The 27,687-nt window shown below is 35.5% G+C and overlaps 4 protein-coding genes across 4 annotated transcripts; all 4 read left to right on the plus strand.

Annotated features, from left to right (window-relative positions):
• The first annotated feature begins 516 nt into the window (after window positions 1–516).
• LOC142525250 (uncharacterized) lies at window positions 517–3,882 on the plus strand. The gene is made up of 9 exons (XM_075629481.1): window positions 517–667; window positions 883–1,006; window positions 1,677–1,757; window positions 1,859–1,947; window positions 2,060–2,134; window positions 2,371–2,432; window positions 2,511–2,579; window positions 2,695–2,880; window positions 3,334–3,882. Exons 2-9 carry the CDS (start codon window positions 884–886, stop codon window positions 3,429–3,431), a joined length of 783 nt encoding a protein of 260 aa, XP_075485596.1. The 5' UTR covers window positions 517–667; window position 883; the 3' UTR covers window positions 3,432–3,882.
• Window positions 3,883–5,039: 1,157 nt separating this feature from the next.
• Window positions 5,040–7,589, plus strand: LOC142525296 (monooxygenase 2-like). Its single transcript, XM_075629543.1, has 6 exons — window positions 5,040–5,170; window positions 5,360–5,506; window positions 5,696–5,776; window positions 5,936–6,098; window positions 6,228–6,459; window positions 6,836–7,589. Exons 1-6 carry the CDS (start codon window positions 5,082–5,084, stop codon window positions 7,387–7,389), a joined length of 1,266 nt encoding a protein of 421 aa, XP_075485658.1. The 5' UTR covers window positions 5,040–5,081; the 3' UTR covers window positions 7,390–7,589.
• A 1,179-nt stretch (window positions 7,590–8,768) lies between these two features.
• LOC142524531 (monooxygenase 2-like) lies at window positions 8,769–11,059 on the plus strand. The gene is made up of 6 exons (XM_075628559.1): window positions 8,769–8,992; window positions 9,185–9,331; window positions 9,450–9,521; window positions 9,616–9,778; window positions 9,962–10,193; window positions 10,416–11,059. The coding sequence occupies exons 1-6, from the start codon at window positions 8,898–8,900 to the stop codon at window positions 10,952–10,954; spliced, it is 1,248 nt and encodes a 415-aa protein (XP_075484674.1). The 5' UTR covers window positions 8,769–8,897; the 3' UTR covers window positions 10,955–11,059.
• A 3,891-nt stretch (window positions 11,060–14,950) lies between these two features.
• Window positions 14,951–17,228, plus strand: LOC142524586 (uncharacterized). The gene is made up of 6 exons (XM_075628622.1): window positions 14,951–15,286; window positions 15,361–15,409; window positions 15,574–15,700; window positions 16,191–16,261; window positions 16,339–16,411; window positions 16,955–17,228. The coding sequence occupies exons 1-6, from the start codon at window positions 15,031–15,033 to the stop codon at window positions 17,069–17,071; spliced, it is 693 nt and encodes a 230-aa protein (XP_075484737.1). The 5' UTR covers window positions 14,951–15,030; the 3' UTR covers window positions 17,072–17,228.
• The last annotated feature ends 10,459 nt before the right edge of the window (window positions 17,229–27,687 follow it).

Below are 27,687 nucleotides of genomic sequence, written 5' to 3' on the forward strand. Positions count from 1 at the left end.
TAGTAATTTATACACATGTATGTAATATAAATTTCGTATGATCTCACGTCATGCCCATCATGAATACAATAATAATGATGATGTATTGCTCTGACTTTCTTAAAAACTAATTCATTTCCCGTTTTAATGCTTGTTTCCTTGATCCTAAGCTTATATAAATTTTATGTAAAATTAAATTTCAATCTTTGTTTTAAAGAAAAACTGTTTATTTTAAAGGAAAGTTGGTGAAAAATTCTCAATCAAAACATTTCTTTGGGTTCACTTCCTATCCACAAAATTGTGGTACTATGTCATACAAAATATGATATACTTCACGTGAAAATGTGGTACATTTCACGTGGAAATTCCCGTTATTTTTTTTAACAATAAAAGCCAACTAAAACAGTGTACGAAATTATGCTGCAGGGAGTTGTACTCGGATCTGACTAATTTGTCCAAACACGTCCCTAAGTACTTGTTCCAAAAATTGGGGATAAGTTTGGCCAGATCAACGGCTAACCGGTTTAAATGAAATTGAACTAGGGCACAGCCGCTGGACCGGGCTATAAATAATTGAAAAGTAAGCAGCAGAAACGATCAGGGCGTAACGAATAAACGTAGCCGGAGAAGAGGGCTTTCGCTTCGCGGACCAATATTATCTTATCCTTCACAGAGTGAACAATTTAAGGTAAATTTTCAATCTTTCGTTCTTTATATTTTAAATTTCGTGAATTAATCGTATCCAGATCTGCCCGAAACCCAGTTATTCCTCTTTGCTGTCAATTATCAACTAATGAATTGACATTAATCCTTTGTCCTATTTCTTTCCGGCTAAGGATAGTCAAGTTCAATTTTTTTTTGAAAATTGATTTCATTTTGCTGCTTTTGATTACTTGCGTACAGCATGGATCGTTACCATAAGGTGGAGAAGCCGAAGATGGAAACACCAATTGATGAGAATGAAATTAGGATTACGAGCCTAGGCAGGATGCGGAGCTACATAACTTATGCGATGAGTTTGCTTCAGGTATGTTTGTATTTGAAAACATATATGTAGGTGTAGAAATTTTGTTTAGCGTTTTGATTTCTGGTTTATGTATATATATGGTACTGTGGTAACAGAACAGGGGAGAAAGTTTTGAGATACTATTTGCTGGGGCAAAAAATGAAATTATATATAATTTTCAAAAATTTAAAATTTTCAAGGTAAAATTATTATTATTAATTTTGAAAAGTGAGGGTTCAAGGAGAGGAAGATTCTGACGAACCCTGACCCACCTCAAATGAGTCCCGTGGGAGTTATTTTTTGTTTATCAGGTAATTTGTTCTATTTTATTTGCATTGCTTATATTATCTTTAATTTGATCACCACATTTCTGGTTCAAGTTGTCGAGTTGGTTTGGTGTTTTTTAGCTTTGATTTTACATTTATTGTGTTATTACATGGTTAAATTTGGTTATGTTACGATGTAGAGGATTCACTTGTAATGTGTGTCCTGTTTTTGGGACTTGTTTCTCCAATACTGGGTTTGCATGGGTTGTGAATATCATAGTAAGATTTGAAAATATGATCTTACAAAATGTCCTATAACTTGGCACTTTCATCTTTTTCCTTTTAAAGGATAGTCCAGTATGAAGTATATACCATTTCCCTGAAGATATTTGGTTTCTCCTAATTTATCATGCTATATATTGCAGGAAAAGGAGTCAGATGAAATAGTGTTCAAAGCAATGGGAAGAGCCATCAACAAAACCGTGACAATTGTGGAATTGATCAAGGTGTTTTTTTTAAAAAAATTATTATATATATATATTTGTATCTTTTGATTATTGAGTTATTCCGAGTGATGTATGTTTTTGCTCCCTTTTTCATAATTCAGAGGAGAATTGTTGGACTTCATCAAATTACATCAATTCAATCCACTGATATAACTGACACATGGGAACCCCTGGAGGAAGGTCTCCAAACGTAAGCGTGCTCAAAGCAACATAGGAAATAGGATGTTTAAATTTATGAATGAATTTAGATAATTTTCCATCTGAAATTGCTTGATTGTGACATTGTTTGCTTATTGTAATAGTCTGGAAACCACGAGGAAAGTTTCAATGATCACTATTACTCTTTCAAAAAACGATTTGGATAAGACTAATATCGGGTGAGTTATTTTTTATTCTCTATATTTGTGAACTTTTCTTGGTGTGCTGGAGCTAATGAAAATGACTATTAGTCATACTTTAAATCTCAATTTTTTTGCCAATTTGCTATGCAAAAGACATTTTTTACTCCCCCAAAAGTATTGATATCATAGATTTTCCCTATACAACATTGCTATTCTGTTTTGGGAGTAGAAGTACAGACCATTATTTGTAATTCAGGCCATTATTTGTTTAGGTACCAACCTCCCATACCAGCTGACCAGGTGAAGGTCTCTACAGAGCTTGATTATGATGGAGGTGGGTATCATGGTTTCTGATTTATGTACTTGTTTATCTTATCTTGAGCTTAGGAATATCCTTATTTTAATTGCATAGAAGGATCACCTCCTACTCGAGGAAGAGGGAGATTTGGTAGGGGGAGGGGGAGGCCCAGAGGCCGACCAGGTATGAAGTTGATTTACATTTTTTGTTGGATTTAATTTAATATGTAACTTGGTGATAAAAGTTTGAGCTGAGTCATGCTTATATTTGTTTGGCATATCTGCTATTGCAATTGCAGGTAATGATTTCACAACATATGAGAACGATGATGGAGGCTATGAGCAGAATCGTGGGTATGCCAGGGGTAATTGGAGAGGTCGAGGTAGAGTTCGCAATTTCCGTGGCCGTGGGAGGGGAGGTTACAATGGTTCTCAGGTGGATAATCAATATGATGCTGGAGGCTACAATCAAGAGTTCCCTCGAGGTATTACACAGACTCGGTCAATATTTTCATATCCTGCCGAGTTGTTAGTTCTGAAGCAGTGTGAAGTCTGGTTATGTAGATGAGGTCTCTATTTATTTATCCAAGTTCTCTGATATATGTTCCCTTTTTTCAAGCAAATACCTGGGAATATTAGAAAATTGCAATTAGTACAGCCTTAAGGAAAGCCAACAAAGAAACTGAGGTTAAACGGTTGAAGTTCTACTGAGTCTGTTTCCATGTTGTATTGTTGTTGTTTCAACATTTTGGTTTCCAGTCGGGCACAAACAGGAGGGGTTGGAGACGTTGATATGCTTGTACTAATTAATTTCTACAGAACAATAATATTTTGTTATGTGCTAGATTTTGGACCTTAAAGCAGTATGAATTTTGTTAGTTTAAGCAGCTCTATTTTGGTCAATCACTATGCCTTGTGGATTTATTTGTTTGTTGCAGGCCGTGGCCAGGGAAGGGGCCCACGTGGTAGGGGTCGGGGATTCAGATCTAACAGACTTTTCCATGCTTATGGCGCCCCCGCCCCTGTGGATGATTAGTTTCCTAACCTTGTGTTGACGGGTGTCTGCTCCATATTTATCGTAATTTTTTTTTTTTTGTTAGCATAACTATAGGATATTCTATGTCATCACTAACTAAGGCCATTAACCTTCCAAATCTTCTGTTTAAGTTGTTTCATTTCCTGTTTTATGGAAATATGTGACACATGCCCTTAACATAAATTCAAAAATAATGTAACACGCGTGTCAATTCATATGTGATACGAACCGTAAAATGAAACACGATTGCAGAAAAGATCATCCCGAGCGGTGTGATGAGCCTTTTTCTTGTTTGCTTCTTTATTTTGTTTTTCTAGTTTTTGAAGTTTAGTTAAATGTAGTAGTTTCATTGCTGAGGAGCACGCATTCTTTGATTTGTACGTCTGAAGGAACTTACTGAGTTGGTAAACTCTACTTTTCGATTCAGTTGTATTGTGTATTTTGTTCTCCATCGCTCTTCATCTGTATTACATACAAAATATACCGCAGATTGATAATTCCCCAATGTAATAGTCGTGCGGATTCATACCGTTTTACAAGTGAGTAATTGGATTATATGTGGTATGCAACCAAGAACTTTTTTCGTCAATCCAATTACTTTCAGTTGAATCGTAACATCACCTTGATACACAATCGCAACTATTAATTTTATACCAACAGATGAAATAAATAGCCGAGTGTTCATGAAAACTATCGGTTAATCGATTTTAGTGGTTGGAACATCGGATCACGACGTCGAAGTGTAGCCGCCACTGAATAAAATAATTAACTTTGTATACCAAGTTTGAATTTGGACTTGGAAAATCATGTTAGCCCTTGGATCAGTGTGGGCCTTTGCACTGTGTATATCTACAGGTGCAGCTAATCTCCCAAATCACTTAGGATATCGTGCCTGATTTGTTCTTCATAGGCCATCCGCATCCGTCGGAATTAATCCATGTTAATAACTCTCCATCTCATCAAAAATGATGGGGTCCACGAGCCACATATTCATTACATTAACACTTCCCCATTATTAACACACACCCACATTCATTTAATTTCAACTTTCATTATTTATGGATCCCACTGTCCACTTACTTATTTTTTTTATTTTAATATTTCAATATCTTTCTAATATTTTTAAAATTTTACAACAAATATTACTAAAAATAAATAGTATTATTATTTTAAAAATATCTTAATTTCAATATTCATTAAAATATTATTAAGAAATGAAAAAAAAGTTGGACTCTTTTATTTAAAATATTATTCAACACAATCTCTTTAAAAAAAACACAAAATACAAAGAAAACGAATTACGATAATCGAACATAGCCGTTGGTGCATAATTTTGCCGTTTGAAAATAGCCGTTGGTGATAATTAGCGACGGTTTTTTAACACCCGTCGCACATTGCGACGGGTGTTAAAAAACCGTCGCAAATAGCGACCTTTTTTAAAAAAAACAGACGCTTTTCACTTTGCGATGGTTTACGAAAACCGTCGCAAATTTCGAAATAACGCCTTTCTTTCTGATGAATTTCTTGGCTGTCATGTCAGCCAAGATTATTAATTCTTGCGCCCACATTGATGGGCGAAAATTAATGGGTCCAACCAACGTGGGTGCCCTTAGTTTTATAAATTTAGCCACTATTTTATGTTGAGATATAATGCAAGAAATGGACAGAGAAATATGTGAAGACATTGTTATAGTGGGTGCTGGCATATCTGGTTTGGCTACGGCTTTGGCACTTCACAGGTATATCTCTCTCCCTCTCTCCGTATATTGTTACTGTACTTTAACTAGTAACTTCGACTGTCTTAGAATTGAAATTGCATCATTTGCAGCTTGAAATTCAACTATTTCTAGTTTGCAACTCAAAATTTCCTTTTAGACTGAGCTTTATATCTAATGCTTAGAGCATCATTCAGTTGAGTTGATTTGTAGGTTGGGAATTCGGAGCCTGGTATTGGAATCATCGGAGAAATTGAGAATCACTGGGTTTGCCCTTACACTGTGGACCAATGCCTGGAGGGCTCTTGACGCACTCGGCATTGGGGACCTAATTCGAGAAACATGTCTACAAATGCAAGGGTATGGAAAAGGAATTTACGATATGTTGTGTGAATTTTAGAATTTGTGAGCAATTTCTATGATTGATTCATGGCTCACCGTTGAGTGAGATTGATTGACAAGAAATCGCTCTACATTTTTTTAATATGTTTATTTGTCGGATCAAGTGTTTGCATCAGTTCTGAAAGTTGCTTCCAATTCTTGGTGCAGATTGCTTAATGTCTCTTCAGATGAAAGCCTGTTTATTTCTGAGCATTCCCCATCCCAACCCAACAAGGCTGATGTGAAATTGTGAGATATTTACTCGTTGATGAAGTTGATTTATATTCAGTCGCATGAAGCTTAAATCTTTATAATACTTGAATGTATAAATCACTCTAGCTACTCGTCCAGCGCTGCAAATATCATGAGAAATTTGTGAACAAGGGTTATTTGCATAATGTATGACAGTGATTTTGAAACCCGTTGCGTGAAAAGAAAAGACTTGTTAGAAACCTTGGAGAGGGAGTTGCCCCAGGGAACCATCAGGTATTCTTCAAAAGTTGTGTCCATCGAAGAATCAGGAAAACTGAAATTGGTGCATCTTGCGGATGGCTCAGTTGTCAAAACCAAGGTGAATTTTATTATGTTATAGCTAAAATTTTATATGTTTTTTTGGTCCCGGAAGTAAATAAGTATCTTATATGGCTAAACCTCAATTTTTCTGTAATGCGAAATGGTGATTTACATGTGAAACACTCAGGTTCTGATTGGGTGTGATGGTGGGAACTCATTGGTGGCCAAGTGGTTGGGGCTCCAGAATCCAGTTTCTTCGGGACGATCCGTAATTCGGGGCTTTGCTAATTATCCAGAAGGCCATGGCTTCCAACCCATGTTCCATGCACACTTTGGAGGAGGAATTCGTTATGGTTTTATACCCTGCGACGAAAAGAATGTGTATTGGTTTTGCACTTTCACTCCATCAATCTTCCATTGTAAGCCTTTTATTACTCTCGCCCTCATATTTGGTACGCGTAGCTTGAATGACTCATATATATCATTTTTTAACATCTCGAAAACTGCTTGAGTACCAGAGCTTGTTTGATTTGTAATATATATGAATGAAATATTACTTGGAACTCTTTCAAAAGAGACTCTAAAGCTACAAGATTAAATATTTTTAGTTTGAATTTCACATTAAATATTTATAATATGTTTGAGCTTGAATCGAGTTTTGATAAGTTTAAATACAAGTATAATGTCATGCATTTTTTTTCTTATGCCAGCTTGATTTGTGTGCATAACACACCATTTAATTGCGTTTAAGTTGTTCTGATCGGATTTAAATTTGGTCTATTTGGGTCGAAACAGACGATGTAGAGGAGCAAGATCCCTTGAAAATGAAGCAATTTGTGTTGGCCAATATCCAGAATGCACCGGAACGAGCCTCGCAAATTGTTGAGAGAACTGAGCCAGAGTGCCTGATTTGTTCTCATTTAAAACTAAGATTGCCATGGAGTATTCTGACCGGAAAATTGGGTAAAAACAACGTTTGTGTAGTCGGTGACGCCCTTCATCCCATGACACCTGATATAGGTCAAGGGGGATGCTCTGCTTTAGAAGACAGCATCGTTCTCGCGCGATGCATTGGTGATGCTTTATCGAAGAAAAAAGCATCGAATGGGAGAGGAAACGCCGACGAATACATCGAGATTGAAAAGGGTCTAAAAAGGTACGTGAGAGAGAGGAGATGGAGAAGTTTCACTCTCATTAGTACTGCGTATTTGGTTGGTATGATACAAGAGAGTGAGGGGAAAGTAATAAGCTTTCTAAGGAATTTGTTTTTGAGACAATACACGGTCAAGATTATGGTGAGAATTGCTGATTTTGATTGTGGGGTGTTACAGGCACAGCCTCTTTCTTGAAGTTGAACTTGGGGTAATAAAAAGAAAGAATCAAGAATCCCGAATCTGTGGTAGGTTCTCTGTCTTTTTCAACTAGCTATGGCACGCATAATGTACATCATTAATTGTTTGGTTTGAATCGTTACATATTATTGTTTTTGAGACAATACAGACGCACCGCACAGAGTCAAGATTATTAATATACATCTCATTTTAATTAATGGTATTTGACTTCGACCTATTCGTGTAGTATTCAATTATGTAGGGTTGGTTTGACTCGTTTTATGATGAGATAAGTGACGAACACTCAACCAGTCAGTTGAAAAGATTCATCATAATTAATTAATTTAGCTAACATCTGCGCCACTCATTTTAGTAAGGATTAAAAGCTAATTTTATTTTAACAATACTTAATTTTTTAAAAAAACTATAATATATATTTGAAATTTAAAAAAAAAAAAACTTTCAATCTGACGCCGGCTCTAAGTCAGGATTGATGCCAGAATTAAGATGTTATACTTGTGGTATTGACCTAAAAAAGCATTTATAACCATATATTAATCAAAATAACGTCCACGCGTTTTATAGACTAACATGAAATGACGTACATTCGCTCGTAAATCCATGTTCTATATAACCAAAAACTAAATTAATAATAAAAATATTTTTTATTCATTGTATAACGTGATTTAATTCATCAAACAACATTTTGTTAGGAAAAAAATAGATCCAAACAGATTATAAGAATTGGAAACAATGAATATCAGATTAAGTATTAAATTGAATTAACATATCAATACAAATACAATTATATGAATAGATTTTAATTGATTAAGTACTATAAGAATGTAAGACAACATTTTGGTACATGATGTTGACATTTTTTTTTAGAAAAACGGGTATTTACGTTAATGAAAATTAATAAATCTGGTCAGTGCCTTGCCCATGAGTTCATTTAAGAAAAAGGAGGACGAAGCAAGAATCGGCGTGATTCTTTCCATAAAGACACTATGGATGCTTGAATCATGCATGATTAAGGCTTATTTATTCATTTTAAATACGAGATATATTGAACCCATCCATCTACTCTCAAAATCATATTTTCCAACAAGTTGATAGGATTTTAAAAAGGATATATAAATAATTTTAAGATTATTTTCCATAAGAATTGAAAAAAAAATAAAATATATGATCAAAGCGAGTTGATCTTGGATTTCCGGGATTAGTGAACACACACACATAATATTTCTAAAACTCATATTCAACTTTAGTTCAAGTTTGTCTTCCAGAAGATCGACACCATCTTTTCAACAAACGTCAATTTATAATAAATACATGTGTACGTATGCATACCAGCCAAACCTATTCGTTATTATATTAAAAAAAAGCAACGAGTTGAGTCTATAAATTAAGCTATTTTTGTGCACTGCAACTCATCTTCGCGCGTCCTGGAGAAAAATATCTCACGTTTGTTGTTGGGCAGCAAATACTTCATTTTTCCCCCTATTTTTCATTGAAAAATATTTGGAATGACTATGAAAGAAATCGACATGGCGATATGTGAAGATATTGTTATCGTAGGCGCTGGAATATCTGGTTTGACTACAGCTTTGGGACTACACAGGTACAGTGTCAGTTCTTTATTTCCTTTTCCCTTTTGTAGTTTGGAGAACACAGGCATATCAAACATGTTTATATATATTTCATGACACGTCTAAATGTATACCGTCCATACGATTGTGTGGCATGAGTCGTTATTGTCCGAAGATTTTTACCACGTCGTGTTTTTTAATTTGGGTGAAATAAATGTGTGCAGGTTGGGGGTGCGAAGTCTTATTTTGGAATCATCAGAGAGTTTAAAATGTACTGGATATGCGCTAACGACGTGGCCCAATGCCTGGCGAGCTCTTGATGCAGTGGGCGTGGGAGACCTCCTGAGGAAAAAGTTCATTCAAATTGAAGGGCATGTCACCCTCTTTCAGCTATATATATAAGCATTGCCAGTTTGGTGAAAATTTAAACTATGCATTTAATTTAGAATGGACATATTTATTTTGACTTAAGACATGGAGATGTTGCAGATTTAAGGTTGTGTCGTCGGGCTCCATCCCGCTCGGTACGGAGCAATCCCGTCTGCTGGGAGGTTTAAGATTGTGAGCTGTTTTCTCGTCGTAGTTTTGGTCACTTTGATATAATAATGTATGTTATATATTTGTTTGATCTCATTGTTATACATATGCATGGCAGCAATTTTGAAAGCCGTTGTATCATAAGAAAGGATTTGTTGGAAACCTTGGAGAGCGAACTCCCTCATGGCACCATCAGATATTCTTCTAAAGTTGTTTCAATTGAAGAAACGGGGAACTTTAAATTGGTGCATCTTGCTGACGGTTTGGTTGTCAAAACCAAGGTAAATCCACGACACATAATATCGAATAAGGCGAAGGTACTATATATTGAAATGACACCCAATCCTCAAAGCAAAACCCTTAGTTCAAATTCAATCCTTCCAAGTGTACAGTGATTGTATTTAGAATATTGATAGGTGGTTTAATTTTGTAGCAGTTAATTATTGTTTTGATCTTGAACTCAGGCACTGATTGGATGTGACGGTATGAATTCAATGGTTGCAAAATGGCTGGGGCTTGAGAATCCAGTTAGTACGGGGCGGTCAGCCATTAGAGGCCTCGCTAGATATCTTGATGGCCACGGATTCGAGCCAAAGTTTCATTTCTACTCAACATGGTGTGTGGATTGTGGTTTCGTTCCTTGTGATGAAAAGAGCATATATTGGTTTTGCAATTTCAGCCCCTCCTTCCACAAATGTAAGGCATTAGTAGAACTACACATTCACCATGTTCGACGATTTATATCTTATTTTTGCGGGCATTTAAATCTTTTAGATGTTGCATAAAATTTGAGCATGTTTGAAAATAACACGAACATATAATGATTTAGCATATAATCACAATATTCAACTAAGCTAAGTTTGTAGATTTCACATTCTTTCATCACATTTTACCTCATGTTGCTTTTTTTCCTGACAGACAACGAGGAAAACCAAGATCCCTTGAGCATGATAAAATTTGTGGCAAGCAACCTCCGCGATGCACCACTAAACATATCAAATATTGTGGAAAGAACTGAGCTGGACTGCGTCTGCTATGCACCTTTAAGATTAAAATTACCGTGGAAGGCTTTGTTAGGAAATTTCGCAAAGAAAAACGTTTGTGTAGTTGGTGACGCCAGTCATCCCATGACACCGGCTATAGGTCAAGGTGGAGGTTCGTCTTTAGAAGATAGCATTGTTCTTGCACGATGCCTTGGGAAAGCTCTGACGACATCAAATGTCAAAGAAGAACATGATGAACACATCAGAGTTGAAATGGGTCTACAAATGTATGTGAAAGAGAGGAGATGGAGAATTTTGACTCTTCTAACTGTGGTATACATTGTTGGTTTTGTTCAACACGCTGGTGGTAAAGTTATCAGCTTCGCAAAGAAGCGCGGGATTTTTACCAAGTATCTTGTTCAGATTATGGCTAAGATGGGAGCCTTTGATTGTGGGGATTTAAGCATTCCTTAAGATGGAATATCATCTGAGAATATGAACACTTCTTGTCTACCGGAATATATTATCAAATAAATGTTTGCCGGTAGAATTTATGAATAAAAGATATATTGAAAAACTTATTCGGTGCAGATTGAAATATCTAACATTTATCTTATAGTTAGAAATTGATTTTCAAATAAATTTTTATCCTCATGTTTGATGGAAAAAAGTATATTTTATATGTCGATTAAAGAAAATCTTTACCTAAATATAATCCGCGTCGCGAGTAGATTATCAACATTATATATTTAAGTTCTGCAATGAGAGATCAATTTCTAAAATTAAACATGGTCAATCAAAACTCGCAAAAAAGTTAAGTTAGAGCTTCAGCAAGTATTGGTGGAGGTCTTAATTTAGAAGTTGACTAGAGGTCTGGCGGCGGAGGTTGGTGTCACAAACGTTCACGATAAGTCACTAGAAAAACATCGTATTTTCGTGTATATAAAAATACATTAGATTATACGATCTCTTCTACAAGTTGTCATATATTATAGTATAAAATACAGGTTTGACGAATCACATACTTTTTAAATAGCTCAAACTCATCCTCGGTGATTTTATCTCTTCATCGGGCCATTGGGATGTTGATATGGTGTGTGCTACTTTCACTTCCTTTGAGACTGATTATATTTTTGATATACCCTCGGGCCACCGGAATTTGGAACACTTGTGGTCTTGGAAATGGGAGGCCAAAGGCCGATATATATATGGTAAAATAGGGTTAAATTTGCTTGAAATCGGTTGTTTCAACCCTTCCACCTTGTAATATTCAATCTCGATGCCTTATTGGTAGAATTTAATCTAGAAAATTCACATTCCTCACACTTAAAATGCATTTCATGATTTTATTCCCACGGAAATGAATCTTCTTCGCCAACATGTTCCTTTGAAAGGGGTTTGGCCGTATGTGGTTCGTCCTTAGCATCACAAGCCATTGTCTGCTATTTTGCCCACAAATATCTAAAATTTGGAAGGGCACAATGTTATGGTCTCACTTGAAGAAATTTCGTGAGTGGACTTTCATGGATTGTGGAATTCGGTTGAGTGCTTGCTGAAAGCAGCCCGCCAAATTTAACAGCTTTCGGGCTGTAAAATAATAGTAAATTCCAAAATTCACTAAATAAATAATTGTGAATTCATTATAACTCTGATTGGTGATCTGACATCGACGATGTATCAAAGATACAAATCTTGTTCATATAATGAAAATTTAAAGATCAAAATTTCTATTTATCTATTTTTGGCACATGTTAGTTTTGTGTTCTCCTTCACCAAACAAACAGTTCCATTCTCCTTATTCAATTAGCAGTTAAGCTAACTTCGTTTCTTCTATCATATGGAATCAATTTATAAACTCCTTTATAAACATTATATTTGATCTTCATCAAACTACAATCGCCAAATTTAACTTCTTGAACTTTGACTATCACAACGAGAACACAAAATCCGATACTTTTGTGACCTCAATGATTCTGGGATACATCTAACTAGAGGTGAGCAAGATTTCAATTAAACCGAATTAACCGACCGAACCGAGCCAATTCAGAAATTCGGTTCGGTTATTTCGGAAATTCGGTTTTCAAATTAAAAAAATTCGGTTATATCGGTTAATTCGGTTCGGTTACGGTTTTCAAAATTTTGAAATCGGTTAACCGAATTAACTGATATAATAAATATTATTATTTAATAAATTTTTTTATTGATCAATTTTAATAAATATTTTAATTTTTAATTTTAAAATCGATATAATATATATTAATTGTGTTCAAACAAAACTTATACATTTATGATGTGTGTGATTTTATGTTTTTATGCATTTGTGTAAATTGTAGTGTTCAAAAAAATTACATATATAATTAAAGTTAAATTACAAATTTTTTTTAAAAACTAATCGGTTAATTCGGTCACCGACCGAATTAACCGATTTTAATTCGGTTCGATTTTCATCGGTTATGAAAATTAATTCGGTCGGTTCGGTTATGACTAAATATTTCGGTTCGGTTCGGTTCGGTTCGGTTCGGTTCGGTTATGGCTAATTCGGTTCGGTCGATAACCGAGTTGACCGAATGCTCACCCTTACATTTAACTGTGGATCATATCTCTATGTGATTCAAAATAACATTTGTTCTTATTCGACCTTACCCTAATTAGGTAGAGCGTCTAGTAGCATCATCTCACGATCCCCTAAGTATAAATGATAGTGTATGCAAGAACCTTAAAGTATTGGCAGCGTACACTACGGTCTCTTCAAATCATATATCCCGATCGAATCGATAACCATTGATATATCGATAATTGCATATGAATTCGATAATGATGTGATGTATCTTGGAGTAATAATAATGACATGATATGTGCAACTAAGGAAGCAACTTTCCAAAATGCACATGTCTTACTCTGGCCAGAGACTCCTCACACTATTAACTCATCAGATCACATAAGATATCTTCACTCGTAGGCAAACGGTGAATCCACGACTACGATGCATTTGCTCCCACGTATTTCGAATTGCATCCAACCTCGTCACCCGATGACCCTCAATGGAGTCGGTACACTAATCGTGCATGCTAGTACGTAGAACCTATACATTGTCTCATGTCAAATGACTAATAGTATATAATCATAACCACATATATTACACTCGATAAATTATAATCAATTTGGACAATATGAGGGTGGGTTATTCAGTGAATCGTCAAATAATCACTCATCTGTATGAATTGACAGCTCATGTCCTTACCAATGAAATATAACGTTTAGCAACGGAAGGGAGTACTTTGAACTAGTCCTGATTAGCAACGTGGGCAATGCTGGATCCGTTCGATCTGTTCAAATCAAGGGCTAAAAAACGGGCTGGATGGCTATGTCCAGAACGTGGTGACACTAAATTTGAATATTGTGCCCATCCAACTTGGCTTTCGGCCAAACACTCGCTAGCCCAATCCAGTTCAAAGAAATATCAGGAATGGGCCTCGAACACTCTATAGCCCAATACAGTTCTAAGCAATATCGGGAATGGGCCTCGAGTTCTAGATGTCAAAGTTGATAGGCAAGCACGCCAAATTTAACAGATTTCGGGCCCTGAAATTAGTCAATCAGGGAATGTGGTGACACTAAATTTGAATTTATTACTATTGAAATATAGATATGTGTCGACGACTTGTAGCTCATTTAATATCAAAATTTCAAGTTTGAAATAAGCTCTGGAATTCGAGACTTAATTTTTATAACATCCCCTCCTCAAACTTCTTTTAAAAAAATACATATCCAAAATAAGGGTTTTCGGATTGCTTTTGCTTAACTTGTAATTACCATAAAGTGTTATACCAAGAAGAAATTTTCCTAGTCTACGGATGTGTTTGTTTTATGTCCTATAATTTAATTAGCATCATTTTATCTATATATACATTTTTTATTAAGTGCCGGGCCTTTAGAAATTTAACCAATATTTTTTTACAACATAAAAACAAATATTAAAACATAGAACAAAAATAAAATAAACGTTGAAAGAGGAAGAAAAAGTTATTCAATAAAATTAAATTTAAACAATAAAATTATTTTAAAATATATTTTTTTATAAATATCTAATACTTGAGGAAAATACACTTAACTAAAAATACAGTGTACTTTCCAATTTACGGCCTTTAGATTATGGGCTGAGACAGACCATTACCTATGGGGCACCAGACTGTTATCTAATTATTATGCATCAGCCCAGATGCAACAATGTCTTCATCTTACTTTCCAATTTACGGCCCTTAGATTATGGGCTGAGACAGACCATTACCTATGGGGCACCAGACTGTTATCTAATTATTATGCATCAGCCCAGATGCAACAATGTCTTCATCTTACTTTCCAATTTACGGCCCTTAGATTATGGGCTGAGACAGACCATTACCTATGGGGCACCAGACTGTTATCTAATTATTATGCATCAGCCCAGATGCAACAATGTCTTCATCTTACTTCAGTATTTATACCTAAGACCCTTTTTTCCGTACTCGAAAAGAACCGGAAAAAAGTAAACCTGCGGAAACTGGACTTCGATGACAGAGCTAAATCCTAACAATACTTCGCAACAAAATCTTGAAATCCATCTTGATGACTGCAAGCCGATTCTTGGGTTTTGCACTTCATCTTCAGTCAATGCCCATGGATCCACACTTGAAAAGGATCTGCTCAATCCAAAAGAAGAAGATGATGATGATGAATTGAGAAAGCTTTTGCTGGTTAATGTTGAGGAATTACCTACAGTGCCTCCTTCTGCAGTGGAGGTCAATTTTACAACTTATTTTGCTCCAGGTGAGTTAAAGGTCTCGATTTTAAAGTCTCCCTGGTAGGTATGAAAGTATCGATAATTTTCTTTGGCTTCCCAGATTTTATGAAACCTGGGCATGATCAATATGTTCATCGTCACGCCAACGGGTATGATATTTTTTCATGTAAGACCTTTACGTTTTTTTAAAAAAAATAAAAAATTTGCAGCTTGTTTAACAATGAGACTGGCAAATAGTTTTTTTTTTTTTTTGGTGACCAACGTTATGGATTTTAGTGAAGTTGTTAAGTTTTAATCTTTTGTTGATAGATAGGTTGTGCGTGGTTGGCTTGGCCTCAACTCATGTAGCATTCAAGGATGAAGGGGGAGTAGTTTCTGTAGATTTTAATGTAGGGAAGTCTGATAGGAGTGAAATTAAAGTGACGGGAAAACGGAAAAAGGTGATTTTTTTTTTCATCTTTTGGTTCTTATATTTCGTAGTAACTTTATAGATACATTTTTGATTTCTTAAATTTCTTAATGGTTTTTCTTTTGGTGGCACTCAAGGTTAGAGGCCAGGTATGGATTGTTTGCTATGAATAAATTACTATCAAATTAATAAGTGATTGCGATAAGAAATTTTCTGTAATTGGTATTATAGTACTGGTGTTGTCAATGTGCTTTTTCACGAGATTAAAATTGGACAAGAAATGTTATCGGTACAAGAAGTCCAATGTGAATGGACACGGCTTTGCTATCCAATTTTATTTCTGGTTGTTACAGCATTATAACTTTTGCATCATTGGTGAATCGCACAATTTTGGCATATTGCTTGAGTTTTAGCCAATAAATTGTGCAAGAATATAGTTACCGGTGATGTTTCCATAGTACATGAATCATCATGCGTGTGTCATATTATTTGAGGATGCTTTTGTTGATTGTTTTTTGTAGAATGCTCAACGTTTTGAGTCCAATACAGCACTGTGTAAAGTGTGCACTCAAGATGCTTCTTATATAGCGAGGTTGAAATTCTCTTCATCTTATCTTTTCAAATGTATGCCCTCGTTTCTTTGAACTTTAAGGTATCATTCTGCTGCAGATGCTGTGTGAAAGGATCTCTATTGGAAGTCAATGAAAGGTTAAGCAAGAAACCTGAGTTGCTTAATTCGTCGGTAGGCTTAACTATCATCTATGTTTTTATCCAACATTCATCCACTCTTGCCATACTCGTTCTCTTGTTTATTCTTGTAATCTTGTCAAATTGAAAGTTGAGTTTTTGTTTGATACTTTACGGGTTAGCACTTGACACTTTATGATCTTTTTAAGTGGGGTCTTCTTATTTAAGGATTTATTTTTATCAATCCGTGGGCACACTTTTTGTGGGAGAGGGTACATAATGTTCTTAACTATTGAGGTTTTTCTAGACTAATGCTTCTTGAACTTGAAATTTTCTGGTGAACCGCAAGAATCGGATACCTTATTACCGCAGACATTAATTAAGATATTTTCACTCTTCAACTATTTTCCTCTGGGTTTCTTTTTTCGTAGATGTAGTATATTTTACTTATTTCTGTGTCCCACTGTGCTAAAAATTAATCATGGAATTTTATCGATAAATCTGATGTTTGAAAGAACTTTTGAACTATCTTCTGTTGAATAGATTGGTGTCACCGTGTTGAAAGTTGAAATTTGTATTTTTTGGAATTTTGTTGCAGGCAGACAGAGAAGGATACATTGCAATTATCATGCCTAAACCCGCAGATTGGCTCAAGACGAAGGCTTCTTTACTAAGTGTCGATGAATACAAAAAATTGAGAACTGTTTTGATTTGAAACAATTGGTGCACTGCAGCACTAGGAATTTATGCTTCTGATCAGATGAAAACAAAGATACATTTTCGTGGGTAAATCTCGAGTCATGCTGACTTGCTATTATTATAGATTGTTCTTTTACAAAAATTTTGATATGCAGCAACTATTATTGTATCAATTATTTATTTCTAAAATATATAGCCTCGGCTTAAGTGCCTTCTACTATGACTTGTATTAATATCTAACCAATTCGTGAACCACTAGCTTTCGTGTCCGATTTATGTTGAGAAAACACAAGTATATTTGCTTCTCCAGATCTTCCAACTGTTCCACAAACCAAGATTTCATGGATTTGAAATTGTTAGCCAAGATCGAGAAGATCAGATCACAAAAATTAATTTCTTGTGATTTCAATCAACTCTTCTTCACAGGATCGATTGTTCTACGTATTTAACACGAATTAATTAATTACAACACACAGAGATTAGAGATTACTTTTGAAGCGTGTTTACGATCTTTCTCTGCACTGGATCTACGCTCCAAACCTCCAAGCCTTCTCTGGTGTTCTCTCAAACTCTTAACGTAGGATTGTGTGTGGTCACAAGTTACAATATCACATATATATATATAAAATATTTGTGATATCTTGTAACAAAAAGATAATAACAATATCTTTTAAAATATAAATTTAAATGGACAGAATATATTATACCATATCTAGAAGATTTGATATCTCAATCTTCCATGAAATATAATAGTCCAGATAAATTTATCCCATATATACCATAAATTATAACTCATATAATTTATCCGAGTTTATATTAGAGCCACCAAAGGGACCTGGTCGGATTCAATTAAATTAAGCTCCAATAAATTAATTTGATCCAATCAACTCATGATTAATCAAAATAATTTATTAATCTTATTCTACTCCACTAAAAGAATAAGATTGCACTCTCAAATTAATTGATATTACTGAAGCACAAAATCAATAATTATATCCTCTGATTTATCGACCCAACATATCACCCCTGTCGATCAATTAGAACATCTAAAACATGGTATCCAGACCATATAACCCACATTAGATATTCATAGCTTCTCAACCCTCATCTTCTCTTTGAGAGTCCCATGTGATCACATCACATAATTAATTCAACAAGAATGTTGAACTACTAAGCTCAGATTTTACTGTCTTCTAGAAGAACTTGTGAGTTTATGATCATACCTATTGACTAGGTGACAGATTCCATATTACGAATATATGTTCTTTGTTATTTCACTTTGATTCCCAAAACATCGAGATATTGACCAATAGTTTGGTCTCACTCATTGATGCATCAAAGAACTTCAAGTTAGTAACCAAAGTTCATTATTCGCTCAGGATTAAGGTGTTATGTACGACAATCAAGTGATTTTGAATTAGTATGGTCAAATCAAATTCAAATCTCACGTGGTCCAGTCCAATACAACAAAATGTATCCTTAATTTTATTACCAAACCAAAGATAGGCTTCAATAAAATTGAGACGATCTTATCAAAATAATTTATCCTTATTTATTTACCGATCGTGGACAATAATACTTTGGATTGAATTACAAATTGAATCTTTCTGTGTTTAACGACTTAAACACTCAATTTATAATTATACAACAATCCAATGGACATATGCATTGCTCAAAAATAAATTTATTTAAAGAAATAAATGAACATTATTTTAATTTCAAAATGTCATCAACATATAACAAAAGTACTCAATGGGCATCATACTATCGAACATTTTCCTCCCACTTGCCCTAGAGTAAATGAGTCATGTCTAGTACACCCATATTTTGAATATGTTCCTCAAAAGCTCTAGCAGGTAAGCTTTTGGTGAAAGGATCAGCAAGATTTTCAACAGATGTTATCTTGCACACTGTCACGTCTCCTCGTTGAACAATAGCCCTCACTAGGTGATATTTTCGTTCAATGTGTTTTCCACGCTGATGGTTTCTTGGTTCTTTTGCATTTGCCACTGCACCACTGTTATCACAATATAAAGTAATGGCATTTGATGCAGCAGGAACAACCTCAAGGCTTAGCAAAAACTTTTTCAGCCAAACGGCTTCTTTTGCTGCTTCACAAGCCGCTACATACTCCGCTTCCATAGTGGAATCAGCAATACATGATTGCTTGATACTTCTCCAAAAAACGGCACCACCACCCAATGTGAACACAGATCCTGATGTGGATTTACGAGAATCTCTATCAGCTTGAAAATCAGAATCAGTATAACCCACAGGTGCCAACTCTGAAGCCGAGTAAACCAACATATACCCTCTAGTTCTGCGAAGATACTTGAGAATATGCTTTACAGCAATCCAGTGCTCTGGTCCTGGGTTTGACTGATATCTACTAACAATCCCAACAGCATAACAAATATCTGGTCGAGTGCATAGCATAGCATACATAAGACTTCCTACAGCCGAAGCATAGGGAACTCTTTTCATGTATTCCACTTCACTTGGATTCTTGGGATTGTGGTCCTTTGACAAGTGAATTCCATGTCTAAAAGGTGTTTGACCTTTCTTGGAATTTTGCATTGCATACCTCACCAATATTTTATCAATATATGAAGATTGAGATAAAGCAATCCGTTTGTTCTTCCTATCCCGAAGGATTTGGATACCTAGAACATAACTTGCTTCTCCCAAGTCTTTCATGTCAAACTGTTGAGACAACCAATTTTTAGCAGATGTTGTCACCCCTACACTATTCCCAATAAGTAGGATGTCATCCACATATAGCACAAGAAAAATCACCTTGTCATCCAAAATTTTCTTATAGACACAAGGCTCATCAAGATTTTGATCGAAACCATAATCTTTCACAGATTGATCAAAAACGATGTTCCAAGACCTTGACGTCTGCTTAAGTCCATAAATAGACTTTTTCAGTTTGCATACTTTATGCTCTTGACCGTTGTGAATAAAACCATCTGGTTGTACCATATAAATGGTTTCGTCAAGATTTCCATTAAGAAATGCTGTCTTGACATCCATTTGCCACACCTCAGAATCAAAATGAGCAGCAATGGATAAGAGGATCCGAATAGACTTTATCATAGCCACAGGTGAAAAGGTTTCATCGTAATCGATTCCTTCTCGTTGGCTAAAACCTTTGGCTACCAATCTAGCCTTAAAGGTCTCTATTTTTCCGTCTATTCCTCTCTTTCTCTTGTAGACCCACTTACACCCTATAGGTCTCACACCTTCAGGAATGTCTACAAGAACCCAGACGTAGTTAGTGTACATGGATCTCATTTCTGATTCCATGGCACTCCTCCATTGGTCAGCGTCAACATCCTCCATAGCTTCTTTGTACGTGATGGGATCCTCCTCTTGTTCAATGGAAACCGCATCAAACGATTCTCCATAGAGCAAGTATCTAGAAGGTGGTCGAATGACCCTCCCACTACGTCTAAGTTGTGGAGGTTCTTGGTTGATTGGAATTGATTGTCGTTGTCTTAAGTTCTCTTCTTGATCATTTCCTTCATTTTCCATTTGGATATGATGGGGTGACCGATCATTAGAACCAATGTTTTCTACCACTTCATTTGTTTGGAAACCAGTGGTTAATGGTGGTAGAAATGTGAATTCAAACTGAGTAGGTTCAGTGCGGATCTCTGGAGTAGATGATTCAGTAATCTCTTCCAAAAGAACCTTACTCTTTGATTCACTCCCTTCTATGTACTTGTCCTCTAAGAAGGTTGCATTTGTACTCACAAATACCTTCTTGTCTTGAGGACTATAGAAGTAATATCCTCTTGTTCCCTTAGGATATCCAACAAACATGCATAATTCTGATCTAGGTTCCATTTTATCAATCTTTCTCTTTAGCACATAAGCATGACATCCCCATATCCGAATATGTCTTAGATTAGGCACGCGCCCATTCCACAATTCAAGAGGTGTTTTAGAGACAGATTTAGAAGGAACCATGTTCAATAAGTATATTGCAGTTTGGATAGCATATCCCCAAAAGGATGTACCGAGCTTAGAGAAACTTAGCATAGACCTGACCATGTCCAACAAAGTCCTATTTCTCCTTTCAGAGACACCATTCTGCTGAGGTGTAGCTGGTGCGCTCAATTGGGATATTATCCCATTATCTGATAGGTATGTTCTAAAGTCATTGGATAGATACTCGCCACCTCTGTCTGATCGAAGTGTTTTTATGCTCTTACCTAATTGTTTTTCCACTTCATTTCTGAATTTCTTGAACTTTTCAAAAGATTCAGATTTGTGGGACATTAGGTAAACATAACCGTATCTAGAGTAATCATCAGTGAAAGTGATGAAATACTCAAATCCTCCTCTAGCTTGTACACTAATTGGTCCACATACATCAGTGTGCACTAATTCCAAAACTTCATTGGCTCTATGTCCTTTAGATTTAAAAGACATCTTAGTCATCTTACCTTCCAAACAGGATTCACATACAGGCAAGGATTCCACCTTTAAATTACTTAAAGGACCATCCTTGACCAACCGTTGAATTCTATTAAGGTTGATATGACCAAGTCTCAAGTGCCACAAATAAGTTTCATTAGTGGGAGACAATTTAATTCGTTTGTTGGATTCAATGTGATGCAAAGAGCTGTCATCTTGTTTTAAGACATACAAATCGTTATTCAAATGTCCCTTGCAAATAAGGGCTTTATTCAAGGTAATATCAACCACCATTTGTGAAAAATGGACATAATATCCTTGTCTAAACAATAAAGCAACAGAAATCAAATTTCTAGTAATCTCCGGAACATAATAACAATGTCTTAAAACCAAATGTTTATTATTCGAAAAATAAAGATAAACAATTCCAACAGCTTTTGCAGACACCACAGCCCCTGTGCCAACTCTTAGAGTATATTCCCCTTCATTGAGGTTTCTGGTTACTTGGAACCCCTGCAAAGTATTGCATATATGATTAGTGGCTCCAGAATCTACAATCCAAGTATCAGTAGAATCAACCACTAAACAAGACTCAATAAAAGATAACTCACCACTACCCTGCTTCTTGGAAGCTAGATATCCTTGGCAGTTTCTCTTCCAGTGACCCTTCTCTCCACAATGGAAACATTTTCCCTTAGGCTTGCCATCTACCTAGACTTTCTTCTCATTTTGTTGTGGACCCTTCTTGTTGGGCTTCTTCCTTTTATTCTCATTTTTACCTTTCGGCTTGGAATAAGACGGCCCAGCAGAAGCAACAACAAATGCATCACCAGTTTTAGTCTTAAGAACACTTTCAGCATTTTGGAGTTCCTTCATCAGCTCAGTCAGGGACATGTTTAGCTTATTCATGTTATAGCTAACCTTAAACTGTGAGAACATCTCAGGGAGAGTCTCAAGTGCCATGTCAACCTGAGTCTCTGATTTGATTTCAGCCCCTAACACCTCCGCCACGTTAAACTGAGCGATCAATGCAAGCATATGATCTCTCACGGGCGTCCCAGGTTTCATGCGCATGTTCATAATGGTTCTAATGGCTGCTTGTCGTGCCTGGCGTCCTTGATGCTCAAACATTTCTTGGAGGCTTTCCGTGATTTTTGTAGCAGTGTCCATATTCTGATGTTTCTGTTGCAGCACATTTGAGATGGATCCCAAAATGTAGCAACGGGCCATCTCATCAGAACTTATCCACTTATCATAAGCCTGCTTTTGAGCTACTGTGGACTCCGCCGTAGGCACCGATGGACAGGGTTCATTGAGCACAAACTTGTGTTTCTCCGCAGTTAAGACAATCAATAAATTACGTTTCCAATCAATGTAATTTTCTCCGACTAGTTGGTTGTTGGTTAATATCATAGACAGTGAATTTCCAGTCATTTTTCTGAAATTAAAATAAATTTAAATGAGCAATGCAATAAATAAAATTATGTGTTATGCATGAATGCATTTGTAGATCCCAAAAACTACTACAACACAGCAATTTACCTAAAACTTCAAAATACATATTTTTTTCTTTAGGAAAAAACATGTTATTTACAGCTAGGCTGAGACCCTCCCACTAAATTCAATATATCTAGCAACTCATGCAATATCAATTTAGTATTGCTTGATTTTGGCCATCAAAAGATATTGTAACAACATTCTATAGGAAATTCTCACAATATCATTGACTTAAGTGTATACCCTTAAATTAATTATTTATCAAGTACCAAATTAATTATGTCACCTATAGGGTGGTCACAATTAATTTTACTATAAAATAATTATAATGAGTCCAATCAAGTAACCGAAACAATGCAGCCCTCCTATAGGGAGACCAATAAAATTGGCACGAGGCATACATAATTCTTACTAATGGACTAATAAGGGAGATCGTGGGTTTATTTAAAATATACCCTCTCACACTTAATATTTAAATTTAATTTTGGGTTTTATCCGATTAATAAAATCATGACTATTTTAACTCTTAAAATAGTTCAATTATTAATCAAAATATTTATTCTCTAAAAAATAGAATAAGTAAAATTTTATGCATGATAATATGGTTACCTAAAGCGGTGTTTACGCAATCTACATGGCATGATACATGAATGATAAAATATAAACAATAATTAAGCAAGAACAAATTTATGGCCCAACCTAGACACAAAAATTAAAGATCTAATTGAACCCAAAAATTGGCCCAATACTTTAATTTAAAAAATTTCCAGCCCAAGTAGTAAACAATCTGGTTTGGCCCATGGATAATTTTCCGGATCCGACCCGAAAACCATGACCCGAACCCGTGATCCAGAACCGTGACCCATCTTCCACCCTACAAAAAAAAAAACACCGCCTCCGCCGCCGCCGCCGCCGCCGCTGGATTCCCCGGAAGCTTGCGAACGTGAAGATTTCCACCGCGCCGGTCACTGGAAAACCACCGAGACACCATATCCATTTCGAAATCGAAAATAGGTGCCCGATTTTTACAGATCCAGCGCATAAAAATCGAAGATTTTCGCATCTCCTCCGCGCCGCTCCACCGCGAAGAACAACGCATGAGAAGGACCGAGAAACACCTTCGCATACGTCCCTCATCCTCGCGGCCGCGTGCTTCCGATCGTGGGACCCAGATTTGCTATTTTCATGGAGGTTTTCGAAATTGCAGAACAGGTCCCTGACGAATTGAAGAAGATGCACTTCGGTCCCTGGAACTCTTTGGGCGAAATTGCATTCTGGTCCTTGTAGTTTTAATTGAATTGCATCCGGCCCTCCAGATCTTTGAAGCGAAGCAGAAAAGCCCAAATCCGAAAAATACAATAAAAATTGCACCAAAATAACAAGGGGAAACATGGAGTCGTAATCCACCCCCTTGGTTACAGACTCGAAAATACGAAATACAATTTCACCAAAAACTAAGGCCATAAACTGTTCAAAAATTAAATAAATCAATCCATTCAAACCATAATCACATAAATCTAACACCGCTTTAAACTAAAACATGCATAAATAATTAATTAATTCGAAATACGCAAAACAATATCAAAACCCGTGGCTCTGATACCATATGTTAGCCAAGATCGAGAAGATCAGATCACAAAAATTAATTTCTTGTGATTTCAATCAACTCTTCTTCACAGGATCGATTGTTCTACGTATTTAACATGAATTAATTAATTACAACACACAGAGATTAGATATTACCTTTGAAGCGTGTTTACGATCTTTCTCTGGACTGGATCTACGCTCCAAACCTCCAAGCCTTCTCTGGTGTTCTCTCAAACTCTTAACGTAGGATTGTGTATGGTCACAAGTTACAATATCATATATATATATATATATATATATATATAATATTTGTGATATCTTGTAACAAAAAGATAATAACAATATCTTTTAAAATATAAATTTAAATGGACAGAATATATTATACCATATCTAGAAGATTTGATATCTCAATCTTCCATGAAATATAATAGTCCAGATAAATTTATCCCACATATACCATAAATTATAACTCATATAATTTATCCGAGTTTATATTAGAGCCACCAAAGGGACCTGGTCGGATTCAATTAAATTAAGCTCCAATAAATTAATTTGATCCAATCAACTCATGATTAATCAAAATAATTTATTAATCTTATTCTACTCCACTAAAAGAATAAGATTGCACTCTCAAATTAATTGATATTACTGAAGCACAAAATCAATAATTATATCCTCTGATTTATCGACCCAACAGAAATTCCCGCAGAACTTTTAACATCACATTCTTCCATTTCCTCGTGACACAAATGCCCGCGGTCAGTTGCATGTGCTCCATCTCATCGTGCAGCCTTTGAACCAGTTGACTCATTGTGTCAAAATCATTAATCAGTATATAAACCCCTCTTCCCACTGTATCAAGTTGTACTCTTAGCTTATCAGGGCAAGTTTTGTTGAACTTTTGCTGGTCTCGGTTCCCTTTCTTTGTCCAGAACAGGCAGAAAGAACCCGGCTGAATTAGCCCTGATGCGCCACGACCTCTGGCTGCGACAACCTTTTTGACGCATATTATGAATCTCGATCTTCTTTTAGTCTTTAAGTATTGTGATGTTAATTCATGAAGTAAAAGCATATTGCTGTCATGTAACTCGTGGAATTTCTTTGTATTAATGATTGAAAGGGGGTTCTTACGTAAGGCGAACGAGGCAAGACTTCTATAAACCATTAGGTATTGATCTTGGGTCCAACTTTTGTTGTTTCGTACTCGTTTAATAAACTTCATAATGTGATCTATAGCACGATACTGGGCACGTACTTGGTGGACATTTTGGAGGAGCGATTCACAGACTTTGCACGCTTCTTGGCTGATTTGAAAGTAGTTGATGAGTGATGGATGGAGGTTGGAGCTCTCAAGTATGGAGGTTAGAGTCTCGGGCTCTAGAAAATATTCAGAGAACTGGATACATTGCGTACGCCTAGAAGACGGTGGCGATGATGATTTTTCGAGTCGGCCTTGGATTTTTTGGCATATTTCTACGTAAGACTTGGTCCTAAAGGCTTCCTTGTATTCTTCATTCACGGTATTTGACGTGCCCACTAAGCTCTCCATATCTACCTGCATCCAGTTGACAAAGCACCATTAAAATGTTTACAAAAAGTTATCAAATATCTCATAATTCGAGGACATCTTTTGAGCACAAATCGATATTTTATAAACTAAGATCCAAGAAGGGTTTCATTTTCCGAAATTGGATCCAAAGGGGTGATTTGATGGCATCGAATATATTCATAATATTTCCAAATACTCACCTCTGTTTTGGATTGACAATTTTCTGAGCTTAGACCACCATGTCATGATCTTTTTCATCCTGATATTTAGCAAATGAAAAAACAACTTTTGAAGTAACATGAAAGGGATTTATTATATGCCAAACAAGTAAATACTAGGCAGCTTATTTATTATAACACCGGGAGCCGCATGAATGATTGAGTCTATTTACTGTAGCTTTCCTTGTACGTAAAAATTCTTTACGTGTACATCTTTGACAATAATACAATTAACCAGCTTAGCTGCATGCATAAAATGGAGGCCATTAATGAATATATATATGTGTGCTGTGTGCTGTGTGCGTGTGTGAGAGATGGTCTTGAAATTGTTATTAAACTACAAATGTTTATTAGAATGCTTACGCGTTTGGCCTTAAATTCCACGTGGACACAACATAATAATGATAATAACAACAAATTAAAAGGGTGCAAGGATTTCTTTAAACTTTCCTGGAGTTTGCGTTTCTCACGTTTTTAAATGTCATATTGCCGCGTGTCGTGTAATTTTGATTACTGTATTTCAATCTTTTTTCTAAAGTCACTTCACGATCAACCAGTTTTGGATCGATCATGTGTGTTCTTCGAGATCTAATATGTAATTTATATCGATCGGAAATTAATTAGGCTATCATGTCTTTTTTTAAAATTTTAATATTCAACGTATATGTTTTGCATTGGAAAAAAAAACTTGTGTGAGACGGTCTCACGAGTTGTATTTTGTGAGACGGATCTCTTATTTGGATCATCCATGAAAAAAGACTATTTTTTATGCTAGGAGTATCATTTTTTATTGTGAATATCGGTAGGGTTGACCCATCTCACAGGTAAACACAAACTCTTGGAATATATGATCAAAGCAAATCGATTTTCATTACAAATATAATATAAAACGAAATATTGGCTTGGAGTGCGATGAAAACTGATATTAAATTATCAGTTGGGAATTTTACTTGAAATTTTTGAGGAAATTAAATGTTTGAAAATAATTCCGAGACAATGTTAGATATAATTTTGAAAAGAAACTAATGTGATGCGTAATATTTGAACTAGTGGACAAAATATTTTTAATAACTAATTAATTAATTATTTTTAACATGTACATTACGTGTAATAAATTAAAAAAGGCGCAATACTCATGTAATTATTTTATTTTGAATAGTTAAGTTGATAATTATTCACATGCACATTGCTAATATAAATAATTTTAAATTTCATGGGAAAAACTTTCTAACGAGTCATTACCTTTTCCTTCAAAACTCATTTGCCGTGTAAATTTAATTAGCAAAACATGTAGAAAATAAATTTATTGAATTCTTGGAAGATATATATATATATATATATATATATATGTATGTA

The sequence above is a fragment of the Primulina tabacum genome, chromosome 14, assembly GCF_025594145.1.
Source record: "Primulina tabacum isolate GXHZ01 chromosome 14, ASM2559414v2, whole genome shotgun sequence".
Lineage (NCBI taxonomy): Eukaryota > Viridiplantae > Streptophyta > Magnoliopsida > Lamiales > Gesneriaceae > Primulina > Primulina tabacum.

Bases quoted from the DNA above. Each gene is read 5' to 3' on its own strand.
- LOC142524586 (XM_075628622.1), top strand. From the start codon at position 15,031: ATGACAGAGCTAAATCCTAACAATACTTCGCAACAAAATCTTGAAATC. The intron at 16,262-16,338 runs GTTGAAATTCTC...ATTCTGCTGCAG, and splicing joins GATGCTTCTTATATAGCGAG to ATGCTGTGTGAAAGGATCTC. The intron at 16,412-16,954 runs GTAGGCTTAACT...ATTTTGTTGCAG, and splicing joins CTGAGTTGCTTAATTCGTCG to GCAGACAGAGAAGGATACAT.
- LOC142524531 (XM_075628559.1), top strand. From the start codon at position 8,898: ATGACTATGAAAGAAATCGACATGGCGATATGTGAAGATATTGTTATC. The intron at 8,993-9,184 runs GTACAGTGTCAG...AAATGTGTGCAG, and splicing joins ACAGCTTTGGGACTACACAG to GTTGGGGGTGCGAAGTCTTA. The intron at 9,522-9,615 runs GTGAGCTGTTTT...TATGCATGGCAG, and splicing joins CTGCTGGGAGGTTTAAGATT to CAATTTTGAAAGCCGTTGTA.
- LOC142525296 (XM_075629543.1), top strand. From the start codon at position 5,082: ATGCAAGAAATGGACAGAGAAATATGTGAAGACATTGTTATAGTGGGT. The intron at 5,171-5,359 runs GTATATCTCTCT...GTTGATTTGTAG, and splicing joins ACGGCTTTGGCACTTCACAG to GTTGGGAATTCGGAGCCTGG. The intron at 5,507-5,695 runs GTATGGAAAAGG...TTCTTGGTGCAG, and splicing joins ACATGTCTACAAATGCAAGG to ATTGCTTAATGTCTCTTCAG.
- LOC142525250 (XM_075629481.1), top strand. From the start codon at position 884: ATGGATCGTTACCATAAGGTGGAGAAGCCGAAGATGGAAACACCAATT. The intron at 1,948-2,059 runs GTAAGCGTGCTC...TTATTGTAATAG, and splicing joins CTGGAGGAAGGTCTCCAAAC to TCTGGAAACCACGAGGAAAG. The intron at 2,881-3,333 runs GTATTACACAGA...TGTTTGTTGCAG, and splicing joins CAATCAAGAGTTCCCTCGAG to GCCGTGGCCAGGGAAGGGGC.